The 17,657-nt window shown below is 40.1% G+C and overlaps 1 protein-coding gene across 1 annotated transcript in view; it reads right to left on the reverse strand.

Annotated features, from left to right (window-relative positions):
- The window catches only part of CPE (carboxypeptidase E), a 971,990-nt gene that overhangs the window by 45,331 nt on the left and 909,002 nt on the right, over positions 1-17,657 (reverse strand). Inside the window, exon 8 of the mRNA XM_044062209.1 lies at positions 12,977-13,095. Coding sequence (XP_043918144.1) covers positions 12,977-13,095 — 119 coding nt within the window. The remainder of the gene's footprint in view (positions 1-12,976; positions 13,096-17,657) is intronic.

The following is a 17,657-nucleotide window of genomic DNA, read 5'->3' on the forward strand; positions in this document are numbered from 1 at the left end:
TGCAACAAACATGGTATACTGTCTTCATGTCACGTTGGAGATTAGAAGAATTTACTATAGCTGCTTTGATAGCTTAATGGTAGAGCACATGGAAGAGTAAATCTCTAACCTATTTGTTCATGCTTGTAGGAAGAAGGTCGAGAAGGTATGCAATACAAACATTTAAACACCTCAAAGGACTCTACAGAGTCAGAATGGAGAGAAGCATAAGAATATGGAGAACCAGTCTGACAACACAAGGTGAATTACTCTAAAAATATACAAAGAATCCCCCCCCAGATGGGTGATATGTCATTAATATAGCCTTCCTGTAAGTGCTTTAGGGTCAAAATCTGTGGTGGTAGTAGTTCTTAGGATAGGTGGGAAAGAAGTCACTGGTTAAGTTTGACCTATGCAACTTGGGCAGTACATGGGAACATGGACTGTACACATGAGCTAAACAGTTATTATTTACTATTGGAATTTATGTTTATATAACAACAATGGTCATTTCCTGGTCTTCCAGTACCACGCCTGTCAACACTGATTAATATAAAAAAAGCTTACCTCCATTACTTTTGTCTATTAGACTACTTTTTATTTGTTTCTTTTTAAGATTATGATGCTGAGTTTAGATCTTTGTTATCACAAACAGCATCAAATCCTTAGTTTTCCCATTCTCTGTTTGCTACCATAAAGAAAAGTACTTAAAATATGTTGTCCAGGTAAGTGAATCACTTCTGATAAGAAACCTGTTACTAGCGGTGTCCTACAAGTCTCAGTGTTGGGACCCCTCCTGTTTGGTATATGCTTCTCTGAAGTGAAGGCTAACACTGGGAGCGTCTGGCTCACAAAGTTCATTGACAGCTGTAAACTGGGAGCAATTACTGAATCCCCAAATGATAATGACATCCTATAAACAGGCCTAAAAATGACAAATAACCAGTGCCAAAACCATGGTCTGAGACTAAATGCTAAAAAATTTGTAATCATACCCTTGGGTAAATCAGATATCCCTGCAAATTATAATATTGATAGCACACCCCTAAAAGTAGACCCAGTGATGAGGGATCTAGGAACACAGATAGATAGTTACCTAAACTTTAGCCACCAGGTAGATACGGTTGTTAGGAAATCCTTCTGTGTGACTCAACCTATAAGTAAAGGCATGGCATCAAGTTCAAACAAAGTCACAGTACCATTGTACTTGGCCCTCATCAGGTCCATAATCGAGTGCAATGCTCCCTTCTGAATTTACCTAACCAGCTACTTACACCAACTGGTAGGGCCCAAGAGCTTTCTCACTAAAAAAATACAAAGTGTAAGACACGTCTTAATGCAGACCGAATAAAGTCCCTATCCCTTTATTCTGTCTCATAATGTTTATTGAGAAGTGAGTTATGCCTAACCTACAGGGCATTCTCAAACCTGAGGAAAATGTTACAGATTCACAAGAAAGATTTTATGAGGGTTACGCGTTCCATGGACCTGAACCTTATTTGTGACTCTAACAGAACTTGTTGGCAAGACAGATTTGTACCCCAAAGGCTACCTCATCTATGGAATAAACTTCCCATCTTTATAAAACAAAGCCCGGCCCTCACTCTCTTCAAAAATAATTTGGATAAATGGATGGGGAACTGTAAATTCACTTGTGGGGTACTGTTCATGTCTCTTATGGACATAAGCAGTCTGTAAAATGACTCAGGGCTCCAACATACAAAGACCCACTACCTTGACACTACACCATCCCATATCTGGGGAATTAAGATATAATATTGTCATATTTTGGGTATTATTGGCAAGGCTTGTAAAGGCTCTTGTGCCATTAGCCTAGTAATCACCTATAAATGTATGAACCTATTACCAATAATAATAGGAGGGGGTTATTTTTTTGTTACAGAATTCCATGTCTTTTCTGCTCACATTATAAAGTTATTTATAAATTTTGTAAATTTTTATTGGCAGATCTTTTGTTAACATGTAATACCAGCAACAGACCACAGATTTCATATAAAAAGGGTAAACATTTGGGTGACACGTTGATTCACAGTTATTTTGTGTATGTAGCATATGAAGAGATATACATCCAGCCTTACACATTACGTATTTACCCTTGTAATCGCTGTAGTTGTTGAAAAGTAGTGATCAACAAGTTCACCTCTTTTAATTTCTCCAAGACTTTTGGGTTTCTAATACCATGATGGGAATGGACCTCATTCCTAAGTTAAAGTACTGTTTCAGTCTTTGATGTCAGCCAAAAGTGCTCTTTGCGGCATCCACAATGTGCCCAGTAATGACTCCTTCTATAATTCATATGAGGTTACATGGATTGGTAACATATCTAAATGTAATTGTAGATTTTTTTTTATAACACCCATTGCTCCTACTACTATTGGAACTGTCTGGGTATCTTTCTTCCACATTGCTCTCGTTTCTGCTTGCAGATCCTGATATTTTATGACTTGGTCTTTCTGTACGCAAGACACTGTAGTCAATGGGTGTAGAGATTTCAATGATCAATGCTACTTTTATCTCCTTTTCTTGGACCACTATATCAGATTTTCCAGCATCTATCTTTTGAACTGTTGTTAATGGGTGATCCCATGGGATATAAACCATAATTTTCCATGATGCTTTGTGGCTCATGTTTCCAGTGTTACTCCTGGGCCCATCTCATTTGCTCACTCAAAAAAAAAAAAAAATGTTATCTGCTTTTACTGTATTTGTGTTTCTTCCTACTTTATTTTGCTTTTGCGTCATCTTAATAGTACTCAATTGTATTTATTACTGCTTGGTATAACTCATTCTAAGCCTTTTAGTTTAAGCACTTGGGCTTCAAACCAGTTGTTTTACATTAAGAAGGTTTGTGGTCTGCACTGTAGTGGCAGAACAGGTAGCTTACATCCTTCTTACATCCTTCTAAGTCGGGAACTGCTGATTGAGGGCTCAGTGTCTGTTATTCTAAAAGTGTATTAATTCTGGTTTAAGCACTTGGGCTTCAGGCCAGTTATTTTACATTAAGAGGGTTCGTGGTCTGCACTCTTGTGGGAGGAGAGGCTAGACTCTGCCCTTCTGAGCTGGGAATTTCTGGTTAAAGGCTTATAGTGCCTGCATATTTGAACTGCTTCTTACTGAAATTGGTACACCTTGTTTGCTGTAGCACAGACTAGATCCAGGCCTGCTGAATCTAGCTTTGTTTGTATGCTTGTTGTTTGTTTGCTTGTTATTTCCCTGAAATGCTAATTCCACCTAAAACGTGGCTTTTCAGCACTTCTGTGGATCCCTAGTGATATCTGCATTGCTTACTGTACTTATTTCCTTGTTTCACTTGAAAGAAAGTTACTGTTTGTCATTTTTGCATTTAAGTTACCTGTAACACATTGCATTTAAGTTACCTGGCACTTGCTCACTAAAGCAATTATATAAGTCAGCACTAAAAAATTAAAAGCACTACACCCTCACAAACTCCCCTTGAGTACCTTGTTCCCCATTGGCCCTTTTTTCAATTATAAAGGAATTCCCAATACTACTCTAGCATGTCCAAAGGTCAGTTGTCAATCTCCTCTCCATTCCAGCTGGTGAATCTGGGAATCTTGAGGCAATGTTACAACTGCCTCATGTACACAGACATCCCTCTCCTCCTCCTAACAAATTCCAACACATGTGAGAGATGCAACCATATAGCCAAACTGGAGGCTAAGCTCTCTCAACTCAGTACTGGCGTAACCAGTCAGGAGGAGAAGGAAACCACACTCACTACAATTCCAGTCTCACATAGACCTACCACGACAGCAAACCAAACACATAAACACACAAAAACATACTCGGAGGCTCTAAATAAAAATCTGCCTAAGCAGCAGAGACCTCCAAAGCAGACACCCAAGCAAATGCTACCCCAAAACAAAACACGTGCAACACATACCTCACAAAGCCAGTGTGCCGAACAGTCACAGCCCTTAAGGCTAAACAACACACCTGATACACTTGTAATAGGTGACTCTATCGTCAGGCACACTGACGTCCCGCTCACCAGGCTGAACAAGGAGAAGGTCACGGTGAGCTGCCTGTCGGGCGCTAGGATCCGCCACATAACACAAGCACTCAGGTCACTCCAAGGCAAGTACAAACATGACTCGGTCATTGTCCATGCTGGTGTGAATGACCTGAGACGTACCTACCTGGACTACATGAAAAGAGACATAGAGGAGCTCTCTGAGCATGTAGCCCAGGCCGGTATGACCCTGACCTTGAGTAGCATCTTACCCTCACCAAGAATGATGCCACAATATGAAGACAAGATGATCAATTTCAACAACTGGCTTAAGTATTGGTGTCATTCAAAGGGGATCCAATGCCTGTCAGCCTGGGATGACATGCTCAACAAGCCACGATGCTTCGCTAGGGACGGCTTGCACTTGTCACCCCTGGGCTTTCGGATATTGGCAAAGGCTCTTGCTTCCCCCATAGTGCCTTTTTTAGGCAAGGCTATAAAGACAAACCCACCTTCATAGGTATCACAAGGGATAAGAAACTAAGAGTAATGCTACTCAACACCAGAAGTCTAAACCTCAAGATGCACGCACTCGAAACTCTCCTTAGCATGGAGAACATCGATATCTGTGCAGTAACAGAAACCTGGTTCAAGGCTCCCGAGAGCACGCCAGCACTACCAGGTTATACCTCATACCATGCTTTTCGGCCCCAAACCTTGGACCGAACCACAAAAGGAGGGGGGAGTATCAATATTCATCAAAGATACCCACACCTCCAGGTTGGTGGCACAGCACAAAGCATCAGAGACTATCCATGTGCAACTAACAGTGGGTAAAACTGCCTTCCAGTTTATAGCCTGCTACAGACCACACTCCCAAACCCAGGAACCCCACTCAGCCTTCCTGAGAAGACTGGAAAATATGAAGGTCTCTCCAAACACCATTATACTGGGCGACTTCAACTACCCAAACATAGACTGGGAGCATTACTCTAGCTCCAACACCCTAGCCCAAAGGTTCCTAGAATTTATAAACTCAAATGCTATGGAACAACTTGTTACCACTCCCACAAGAGAGGAAAACATACTGGACCTGATCATCACCAACATGGGGACTCTATGCTCTAGACCAGAAGTGTATCCCTCACTGGTAAGATCAGACCATAAACTAATCTCACTGGATATTCACATCCCAACCCCACCCCCTGCCCAGAAAACCACAGTGAAAAACTTCTCTAAAACAAATTTCACACTCCTCAAAACTGAGGTGGAATCCTTCAGAGCCCCCGAGCCTGTGGAAAATACGGCCCAGACCGCAGAATCCTTTATAAACGCATTTTATGAACACCTTCAGGAATGCATGGATCATGCAATCCCAAATAAAACCAAGACCCAGTCCTCCAAAGGCAGACATCCTGTCTGGTGGACCCCAGCCATAAACAAACTATACAATAGAAGGAGGAAGCTACGACATGACAGAGCAAAAATCCCAAAAAGGGAAAGCATCTCTGATCAGTATTAGCAAAAAACTACGGGTACTCATAAAATCGTCTAAGGCCAGTTTCGAGAGAAAAAATTGCACAGGACACTAAGGATAATCACAAGGCTTTCTTTAGTTATGTTAGGAACCTGGGTGGGAATTCCCAGATATGCTCAGAATTACTCCAAAATGACAAAAAATACATCGAACCCACAGACATTGCCAACATCCTAGCTGACAGGTTCAGCACAAACTTCTCCCCCCCTCCCCACCAAAAGGGCAAATATCTATCACAGCAGAGTGCTGCCCCCCTGACATCTCAGATGCTCAGGTAAGAGCCGCCCTCTCCAAAGCAAAAAACACAGCATCAATGGGACTAGACGGTGTCCCGGGCTGCGTCCTACATGAACTCCAAGAAGAGCTAAACCCAAACATAAAACTACTGTTCAGTCTCAGCCTTACTACAGGATATGTACCCAAAGAGTGGCGTATAGCAACAGTGGTCCCTCTCCACAAAGGTGGTGCCTCAACGGATCCTGGAAACTATCGCCCCATAAGCCTGACTAGCTTGGTCTGCAAATCTATGGAAAGGATCATCATGGACCTCATAAATAAAGATATTGGGGACCTACAGACACTGGATCCTACCCAGTTTGGCTTTGTTAAGGGCAGATCCTGCCTCTTAAACCTGGTCGATTTCTTTGGAACAGTCACCAAGGCCATTGACGAGGGGAATGTGGTCCACACAGTTTACCTGGACCTCTCAAAAGCCTTCGATACAATACCCCACTCGGGCATTATAGATAAGCTCACCAGCTTAAATATAAACCCCTATGTCACTAGATGGGTTGCAAACTGGCTCAAGGACAGAACCCACATGGTTAGAATTGCTGGAGCCATGTCAGACTCCAAACCAGTTACAAGTGGCGTCCCACAAGGCTCAGTCCTGAGACCTCTCTTGTTCGGTATATATTTCTCGGAGGTACAGGCCAACACGGAAGGGCTGTGGCTGACCAAGTTCGCAGATGACTGCAAACTGGGCGCCATAATCGACTCTCCAGCCGACACAAGCATCCTCCAAAAGGGCCTCATAGAAACAGACAACTGGTGCCAGAGCCATGGCCTCAAGCTAAACGCCAAAAAGTGTATAGTCATCCCCTTTGGCAAAAACAAAGTGCCCACAAATTACCACATAGGTGGTAATCCATTAAGTACAGAAGAAGTAATTAGGGATCTGGGGACCCAAGTTGATAGCAATCTCTCATTTGACAACCACGTGACCAAAGTGGTTAGAAAAACATTTTATATAGCCCACCTAATCATGAAGGGATTCACATCTAGATCAGGGGAGGTCAGCCTCTTTACTCATCCCTCATCAGGCCCATAATTGAGTACAATGCCCTTTTGGGATGTACCTTACCAGACACCTGCAGCAACTGGAAAGACCCCAAAAGTACCTCACCAAGAGGATCAAAGGGCTCAAACAGATGCCATATGCTGCCCGGTTAAAGAAACTCCAGCTCTACTCAGTGGCATACCGCCTGCTCAGAGGCGATCTGTGCCTGACGTATAAAGCCATGTCCACCCGGAATTAATGGACATGCTGCACCTCAGAAAATCCAAATCCCATTGAGCTATGCGCTCGAGAGACTTGAACCTCAGCACTGAAATAAATAGGACATGCTGGAGGGACAGATTCATAACCCAGAGGCTCCCTTCACTCTGGAATAAAATCCCAGTCCAGGTTAGGCAGAGTCCCTCATTGACTCTCTTCAAGAGGAATCTTGATGAGTGGATGGGAGATCATAGGTTTACCCTGGGTATCACTTCTGTGTCACTGTTAGACAGAGGCATAGTATACTAACCTCGAAAAAGGGCATAGCAAAATTAATTTAAAATGGGTGGCGAAAGCCAAACACACTCTGGCTAGGCTTATAAATGCCATAGGGCAGATAGCCTAGTATGAACCTATGAACTTCGTTACCATAATTTTTGCACAATCCCCGGTACAACAGCCTTACCACTTTATTATGCCTTTCAGTATACAGTCCCTCTGCCATTAGTATGTCACAACCAGGAACAAGGTGTGCGACTGTTTCCAATTCGATTTTACAAAACCTACATTTGTCTGTTTCTCCCACATATTCAATGGACTTTGCAAACCAACGTGTACATAGCCCACTATCTTGGGCTGCCAATATTAACCTTTCATCTCTTGGTTTAAATTCGCCTCTCTTTAACCATTCCTCCATTCATTCCTGATCAACATGAGGTTCTTCCAAAAGTTTTCTATATTTGCAATTACATTAATGCTTTTTCCACATTTCTTGCCTTCTCATCTGGTCTTTCACTTTATATTCTTTCTTTTATTTTTTGGCACATTCAGTTGCTGCCTGATTTTTATCTACTTCTTGTATGATTTCCATTCCTGCTTGACGCTGATATGCTTCTGCTAAATTAAGCAGGGAAGTCATCTTAGATTTAGCCTCCTCATGTTTCAAAATTTTCACCACATTTGGGTCTTGTGAGGTCAGTAGATATGTATGGAGTCCCACAATTGCAGATCTATAAATGTAATAATTTTCAATGAGGTCCATCCCTCCTTTGGAATGGGGAATACATAATCTTGGTATGCACTGATTTTTATAAATCATTTGGTGAGCATGAAGCATCCTTCTTGTTTTCCTATCTAATCTATCTAACACATTTTGGGGCCAGTCCATCATTCCAAAACTGTAAGTCAGGACAGGAAGAGCAAATTGGTTTATAGCTTGGATTTTGTTTCTAGATGTCCATGCTGTTTTCAGAATTAATTTAAATCTTCTAAAGTATTCCTTACTAAGTTTTATTTGCATTTGTTCATGTTTTATTGTTGATTTTTCATCACTTCCCAAATATTCATACATACCCTCTTGCTCACGATCTTTTATATCACATTTTTGTTCCAAACTGATGTTTTCCTGGTGCTGCAGTTTTCCTGCTTTAAAGGTTGCTTTAGCACACGTATCAAGACCAAATGACATTCTTATATCATCTGAAAAAGTTTTGACAACCTGCAGCTGTGCTTTCAGTTCATCATCTGATGAGCTATACAGCTTTAAATCATCGTCAAAGAGAAGATGAGAAGTCTTTACACTTTGTTGTTTTCTAGGAGCCAAATTGTAGCCATAGCCTAAGCTAGTAAACAGCTTAATGGGTTAATGGCAAGGCAGAATAGCAACAGTGACAGACAGTCACCCTGGAATATCTATCCTTTACCATGGCTTAATTGCAAAGTGGTCTGTCACTGTTTCATGGTCACCGTAATGTAGTAGATCAGTGTAGGGTGTATCTTATACATTTTTAAGCACTCTTTTATCCATGAATGTGGGATACTATCAAATACTTTTTTACAGTCAATCCATGCCATACTTAAATTCTTCCCCTTTTTACAGTTCTCCAGTATGACTTTAAATGCTCCTTTGTTCCATATGACTTTCTTTTATTGCCCTTTTGTTCTACTGCCATAATTGAGTTTTCTTCTAAATGACTGTAAACTCTGTCAGCATCAATTCCTGTGTTTAGTTTATATGTCATTGGAAGGCAAGTTATTGGTCTATAATTTTTAGGGAAGCTTGCAGGTTCACTCACTTAAGTAGGAGTATTGTTTTGCCTGTTGTTCGCTAGGTTGGTGTCTGTTCGGGGTGCGCATATAAATAGTTCTTACTCATGGCTAAATCTTTATGCAAATATGTTAATACTTTTAACGAAAACTTGGGTACTGCATATGGGCCTGAGGTTTTCCAATTAGAGGCTTTTCTTAACTTTGTTTCAATCTCTCTGGCTGTTACTTCATCCCATTTCATATACTGCACCTTTAAACTTCTTATTCATTCTTTTACTTTTTCTATCCATTTAGCATCTTTGTTATGTTCCACAAGATCTTCATACATACTTCTCCACAATGTATCTATTTTCTCTTTTTTTGGCAGCCTTTCAATTCCTTTTACCTTGTTTCCCAATTCTCTATAAACATTTTCTGGATTATCAGTAAATTGCTTATTTGGTACTTTTCATTTATATTTATCTGTGTAGCTTCTAAGTTTTTCCACCTGTGCTGAAATTTTTAGTTTGTTATTTGCGATAATCCATGATAGATCCTGGTCTGTTCTAATACTGTGCATTGCTTTTATCACATCTATCTTTCTTAGTATTTTTGTTGATCTATTCCTTCTTCTATAGTCTTCTAACAGTGACACGTCTTGTCTTAATAACTTTATAGTTTTCTCTATTCAATACTTCCATGATGGTATTCAATTTCTCCCCTTTCTTTCCCTTCCTACCCTGTGTTCTCGTGGTAGAACTTTATCACTTATTAATTTAACAGCACAGTAATATATCTTGTTTACTTCTATTATATTGCATAGATCTCTATGGACAGTCCTAATTACTGCATTCATTTGTTTTATCAGACTTCTGTCTTTTTGGGTTTTATTGACCTTCTGCAGTCTATTTCTCTCATTAATCTTAATATATCTATCCATGTCTATTAAATCAAGTAACTCTTCTCTTAGCTCATTTTCTTCCAAATTGAGGGCCATCCCTTGTTTTCCATTTCTTGCGGGCATTCTACAGAAAGTAATATAGCATCTTCCTGTGACACCTTCTCTTCAATTTTATCCTGTGCCATCAGTTGATCTGTCATAAGGGAACTCACTGGCCTAACACTTCTCAACATTGCATCAGAGTTTTCACAGTTTCCTGTTCCTTTCCTTGTCGTCTAGCTTCATGTGAACGTTTATACTGGTTTCCTGTGGAAGGCTCCAAAATATCTTGATGTGGCACCTGACCAATTGCTTCCTGTTCTACTAGTTTCCCCGTAATTTGGGTATCCATTGCTCTATCCTGTTGTGGTGCTTTCTGCATTCGCTTTTCTACACTGAGTCCTTTAATTTGCAGGTTCTCCATAAGCTCAGTTTCTGTTTCTGTAACTTCTCCATCACTAATCTTCTTTTCTACTTTTCCTCTTTATCTTCTTATTTTTTTGCAATGTAAAGTTTTCCATGTCTGAACTCCTTTGCCTGCATTTCTCTTCAAATATCTTTAGTGCTGCTCTTTTTGTATTGGTTAGTTTTGCTTCCTCCTTTGCATAGATATTACACCATATTAATTTTTTTTCTTTCCCATGTCTATATTTCTTTTTCAGGTGTCTCCTGATCTTCCTGTTTCTCCTTACTTTGGGGACTCACTCCATCATCCTATGATGTAACCCGTGTTAGACCCCCTACACCAAATCCTTCACTTCGCAGGCATTCCATACCTTCAACTTCTATTTTTTTAACTTCTGCTTTACTAATCTTCTTTTCTACATTCCATTTTTGTGATATTATTTTTTTATTGTGAAATTTTCCATATCCAGATGCCTTTGCTTGTACTTCTCTTTAAATATCTTTGAGGCTGCCTTCTTTACATTGATTAATTTGGCTTTCTCCTTTGCATAAATATCGCACCATATCAAATCTCTCTTTCTTTCCCATGTCCATATTTCTTTTTTATACTTTTCAAATATCTCTAGGTTTTGTTGTTTATATTTTCACACTTCCTCAGATGCTTCTTTTTCCAAACAAATTAAAGTTTCTTGATCTATATACTGTTTTTCACAAATCTGTTGTATTAATGAATGCAAAGTTTCATTTGAAGCTACTGACAGTTTTTCTAGCAGAAGTATCTTTCTTTCCTCTAATTTCTCTCTTAATCATTTTGTATATCTTGTGTCTGGAAATTGTGTTTTTTTTGCATAATAGAGACAATGCATAATTTCTTTCTTATCATCAATAGTCCACTCTATCATCTTTATGGCTCCTCTTTGACCTATCAGTTTCTGTGATATTTGTGGACTGCACATTATGGTGTCAAGGATGACATAACAGACTGTTACACTTGTGATTCTATGTATGTTGTACATGCGTTAAAGTGTCCCTTTAATCTTTTTGATATTGGTGAAACAAAAAGAATATTGAAAGACAGAGTACATGAACAACTAAGGGATACTAAGTTAGTCAAGAGAGAAAGTCCTGTGGATGAACATTTTCAATTGCATCATTTCAGTGAGCCTGCTCTGTTGTGGATGCCTGTTTTGCTACAAGTCAAGCATAGTTTTGCAGGTGGCATTGATTGAATCGAATTTTTATTGCAAAAAAGAAAAGTGTATGTATACTTAAATTCAGGATGTTAATATGCTATGGTCTCAGTAATGAAGTTTGTTGAAAATTTTTGATTGGGTAATTACTTTACTGTCTAATCAACTATTTACATACATGGTGCACTGTGTTTGACTTTATTCTGTCTGAAGGCTTTGCGAGGTATGGGAGATATTCATACTCAATAAAGTTGCTGTTAGTTGTTTTACTCCTTAATTTCATTTTGTTGTGGTGCAAAACGTAAAACTTACTGCATTAATACAACCTACAACAATGCTCATCAATTTACAAAGAAACAATGAAAGGATATATGTATGACTCCCAAATATGGAACAAAGTCTGGAAGATTTAGGATTTTTGCTGTTATGTGTTCGCATACATATTTTTATAACCCAAGAAGACTCCAAAGAATTTCTCATCGGGTAGATAACAAATGTTGGAGGTGTGATGGGGAAGAAAGAGGTAACTGGGAACATATTTTTTGGGAGTGTAATGAGTCGGCAGACTTTAGAAATTTCCTGCAGACCACTCTGTCTGAAATACTTCATAAGCAAACAGGTATAACTAAGGAAATTATTTGTTGAGCTGTGATATAGAATAGGAATTGCCTAGACATAACAAGGCCTTGCTGAGTTTAATCCTGGTGACTGCCAAAAAAGCAGTTACTAGAAAATGGAAATCAAAGTCAAAACCAACCATACTAGAAGTAGTGAATGTGACTTGTGGGAACAATACATGCAGAGTAATGTTTTGGAGGAGGAATGAGGTTTAAAGGAAGGCAGAAACTGAATGAGCTATGTAATGGTTGAATGACAATGACTGTATAGACGATTATCTGTGATACATGATGTTTGCAACTGAAAATATGTCAGTATGGTTAGTTTTCATTTATATAAGTGTATGGTTGCCAATGTCATAAGTAATAATTCAATAAAGATGTTTCTTGTTTAATAAAAAAGAGAAAGTAGGAAAACATTCAGTTATGTTGCACTCCCCATACTCGTAAATATAAGCTTGACTTATCACAACAAATAAACTTTATTTTTCCTTTTGAAAGAACGCAGATTAGAATATATTGATAGAGTTTTGCAACAGTTTCACTTGCAATTAGTTCCTCTAGCATGTAAACAGACCAGAATCATACAATTCTTAATATTTCACTTGTTTTGTGCCACTGAATTTATATTTTCTGGTGAGCAGGCACCACTTACTCATCTGTAGCATATAGAGATAAAATCAAATCAAGTTATGTTTTCAATGATTTCTGTAAGCAAAAAAAGACCATAAAACAGAAACTGGACACAGTGATGATTACTTTGTCTAAATGAGAAAAAATCAACTTACCCTGACTGCGGGGCTGTAAGGAACTGCCACTTTTCTGGATGAGGCTATATAACCTGGTGCAGATGCTATAACTTTATAATTTCCAGGTACTAGCAAACGCCAGTAATCACCATCCTTAGCTGCAATAAAGTATACCAATAAAACTGTCATTTGTTGATATATTTCACTTTGTTTTTTTCAGTGTACAAAGCTGTGGTACATTTTTATGATAGCCACTATGAAATTAATCTAGCATTTCTCAGCTGAGATGGTTATTTCATGAGAAAACGTTTTTTGAAGTCTGTGGAAAAGTATTATCATAAGAAATAACAGAAACAGTCTTACCATACCAACTAATCAATGAAAATGAGCCTTTTCGATGGACTGCATTGATTGGTTTATCCTCTTGACAGAGAAGGCATCTGATATCTTTTCCTAGCTGTTCCTGTCCTCAGTGATGGACATACACCCACAGCTGTACACACTATGATGCAACAATTTCACAGTGTCACACATGAACAATATAAACAGTCTCATCTCTCACATCTGCCAGTGCACCTCTTGCTACTGGAAAGCACCATCCTGAAAAATCAAGAACATCTATGAAGATTTTGCTCCCTCACTTTTAACTACCATACATGTATATAATTGCCCAACTTACAGAATATCCAACACACAAGACTAGTCGGAGGAACTATCCCTCTGCTCTACCCAAAGGGGGTGAGGGAATTTCTGAACCATCATGGGGGTCCTTGTTTTATACCAACTAATCCAGTGACAGAATTTCTATTTCTGACACTGATAATCCTCTTTGATGGGTCCTGTAGCTGGGCTAAATTCCTAGCATAAAATCATCTAAAAAGGAGGAGCCAGACAGCCACACCAGGACTAGCACAAAGGATGTATACTGGTGAACACCACACTAGAAGACCCAGCTTTAAGGCCAAAAACAGAAAAGGTGGCCCATTAAGGGAGCATCATAGGCCCAAGGAACATGTCAAACAAGTTTTAGGCAGGTCAAACAAACACTAGAAGCAGCTATTCTTCAAATAAGTGTGGTGCACTTAGTGGTACAGAGAAGCCACCTGCCATCTCATAAGGTGTGAAAAGGACTATAGACCCTTTACTCCTGTCCCAGCATATGAACCAGTCTGACCCAGAGCCAGCCATCTAGGGGAGCTGGCCCCTCCCAGACGATCACAACAGTCTCAGGAGAGATGTGTCCCCATATTGCCCTTGGTTTTCATTTCCCTCAGCAATCAAGAGAAGGGGAACCTGTCCAGGGCTGGAGCTATCTGCTCAAGATAGCTAGCAATGTAAAAGGTGCCTCAGTGAGGAAGAATAGCATCCATCTTGTGGGTCCCAGAAAATCAGGCACTCAAAGGAGGTGAAGCCACAAGGAAAAGGTAACATCTTTGATGGAAATTCTGTATTATATGGTCAAAGGGCAGGCAGACATTTTTTTTTTCAACATGAGGTTTAAGAACCCTAACAGAAAAGGTTCTCCACGAGGAATGGAAAACATCTTTCACCAAGGGTCCATCAACCAACTGATATCCAACTAGGAACAAAGGCAGGACCTACCTGCACCCTTCCGTTTTCCTCCACCAAATGGAGGACAGACTCAGAAATATGCTTTAAGGACAACCTGGACATTTTCAGCAAGCTAACTAATTAGTTACATGGTACCACTTCATTCCTCTGAGAATCTGTTCCTAACTGAATGCAAATAAAAACATTTTGAGCAGCTCCATGCATCTTCCACTAGATCCCAGCAAAAGGCTGACAGGACTTAGAAAATGGTCCTAGCCATAAAACAAAATAGAGAACAGTCAGCCTCAGATAAAGAAACAGGTCTAACCAGTCTTAAAAGAGGTTACCAAACCATTAGCAGTAAATCTGATCCACATCAGCCAACCTATACCAACCCAGGAGGATAGTGGGATTCAGTTACTTCCCTGCTAGTTAAAGTTTCATATTCAGTAGAAAGAGTAGCATAGACGATACTCACCAGGGAACATGGAAGATCTCAGGAAAAGAAGAACTCCTTGCCAAAAGAGAAGGAAGACATCAGCCTCCCACTGAAACAGTCCTAAAATGGACTCCTCCATCAAACTAGAATATAAAGGCTCAGTCTAATAGACTCCCAAACAAACAGGGATATAGATAATTTCTACGGTCCCCACAAGAAAAGAAGGTGCACAAAACAGACACCCCCTGGAGCAGATGATGCCTTCTGGGGTAGGGGAAGGTTCTCAGTTGAAAGGCTCGCCCTAGGTAAAATGGAAACTTCCTGAACATGGCTATACAGGAGACCCAAACAAAGAGAGGGCACAGCAATACTCCTCCATCAAGCCACCATCTATCTGATATACAGGGAGCTAAAAGATCCTGCAGGAGGACAGCAGTTCAGCAGCCACTGCCATTACCTTCTTGTGTGGACACTTCCACATCCAGGAAGGGGAAGTCTTGCAGAAGAAAGTGAAGGCCAAAACAGTCAGTACAGGTGTTTGCCATACAGAAAAGGCATTCCTAGGGAAGGAGCACAAATACACCCTGCTCCTAAAGGAAATATCTCTAAAGGACTTTAACATAGGAACTCAAAGGTTCTCCATGGCTAACCTCTTATTTTTAGAGTCAACGACTGTGCAAAATGTCCTGCCCCCCCTCCACACACCATGCAGTGGGGGGGGGGGTTCCATTCCCAGCAAGTACCTACAAACAGAGTGTGCTTGAACTGCACTGATGCTGAAGTCCTAGTAGACCTGTTCGTCCCTCACTTACTTAGAAAGATCAGTAGCCCATTCAGAGACCAGAAGGGATGAGAGATGACCCCAATTCCAAGATGATCAGAAAATAGGTCTGAAGGAGAAGTGAGTTTTTCTCTCTGAGAAGCACAGCAGCCTGAACCTGAAAATAATCTGTCTCAAACTCCCAAATCAACTCTACTTCCTACAATAATCTTCTGAACTATTATCTCATCTTCAAGGTTTCTTGTTCTATGGCACTGACAGCTAAGCCTGCGATGGCTTAGTATAAAGCTGTGGAAAAAAAGCCATTAAAAGAAAAATGTTTGTGAATGTTTGCTAAAAAGGTAATCATGATAAACTTAAATAAGATTAGTAATTACTTTGCAGATGTTTGATATGCTATCCGAAATGGAGGAGTCTTTCAGAGAATAAATCACAGACATACTCAACGCTCCTCTTGTAGCGATGGTTGTCCTAAGTTCACTAAATTTCTGTCAGCCAAACATCACAAGGTGGATCTTCAATGTCTGTAGAAACATCAAGATGCACAATTCTCTGAATGCAAAAATGTCATTTGACCATCCCTTTAGACATGTAGGAAACAGAAATTCTACAAACAACATGGATGGAAGGTATCAAGAAGAAGAAGAAATGAAAATGAGTTTCTTTTCTCTTTAGTTTATTAAAAACCCGTGTGTGGAACTCTTTGTGAGATGGGCAACGTTTTAGAGTCCATTATTTCCTCCAGTTTCTCATAGGACACAGCTTTCTTTAAAAATGCTGGGCTGCTGCTTGTACTTAAGACCAAAGTGGGCAAAACTGGAGTTTTCGCTGATTTTATGACAGCCTTGGCTATACCTCCAATAGGGCCAGCCTTTTCATAGGTGAACACTAGACTAACTGCCCTGAAGGGCCATTTTAAGCCTAGCCAATAACCCCAGATTAGAATTAAACCATATACTTTGTGCTTACGATGCAAACACCTTAATCATCATGTAAATATAAAAATACTCAGAAGTATAAATGCACTCTGCATCAGGTGAGGTTACCTACATGACGGATGACAGTATCATTCATTGAAAAAATGAAATGAGACCTTTCCCTTCTACCTACAATGTTAATGGTTCTGTAGTCTCATAGAGTATTCAACATTTCTGGAGTCCCTGCATTGCTTCTGCCCTGCTGACAGACAAGGTCACTGAACACATTTTTATGTGTGTGTTTGTGTGTACATGTGAGTGTCTGTGTGTGTGTGTGTGTGTGTGTGTGTGTGTGTGTGTGTGTGTGTGTGTGTGTGTGTGTGTGTGTGTGTGTGTGTGTGTGTGTCTGTGTGTGTGCGTGTGTCTGTATGTGTATGTGTGTGTGCGTGCATGCACATGTGATACCTCTAACAGTTTCTGAGTTTGCAGAATATCACTGATTTTGCCTCATATGTTTGCCCTGTCCTTCATAAAATTTTTGGATTTCTGAGGATTACAGTCAGTCAATAATGCCATACATTAGAGTTTCATACTTCTTACTGGTCTGAAAATACATGTAGATGCAAAACTACATTATTTCTAGCTTTGACTAGAATTTCTCCACAAAGTTGGGAGGTATGGTGTGTCTTAGTGTATGTATATGCATGCATGTGTGTGTGTGTGTGTGTGTGTGTGTGTGTGTGTGTGTGTGTGTGTGTGTGTGTGTGTGTGTGTGTGTGTGTGTGTGTGTGCGCGTGTGTGTCTGTGTGTGCGTGTGTGAGTGACTGTGTGTGCAAGTGTTTGTGCACACGCATGTGTGAATGTGACTGGTTTGTGTGTCTGAGACTGCTGTGCATAAATGGCACTACTGTTTATGTTTGTGTGTGTGTGTGTGTGTGTGTGTGTGTGTGTGTGTGTGTGTGTGTGTGTGTGTGTGTGTGTGTGTGCATGAATGTAACTTTTTTAGAGTGTCTAGTTGGCTTTTTTCTTTTT

This window comes from Protopterus annectens, chromosome 2.part1, assembly GCF_019279795.1.
Source record: "Protopterus annectens isolate FY-2018-M chromosome 2.part1, PAN1.0, whole genome shotgun sequence".
Classification (NCBI taxonomy): Eukaryota; Metazoa; Chordata; order Ceratodontiformes; family Protopteridae; genus Protopterus; species Protopterus annectens.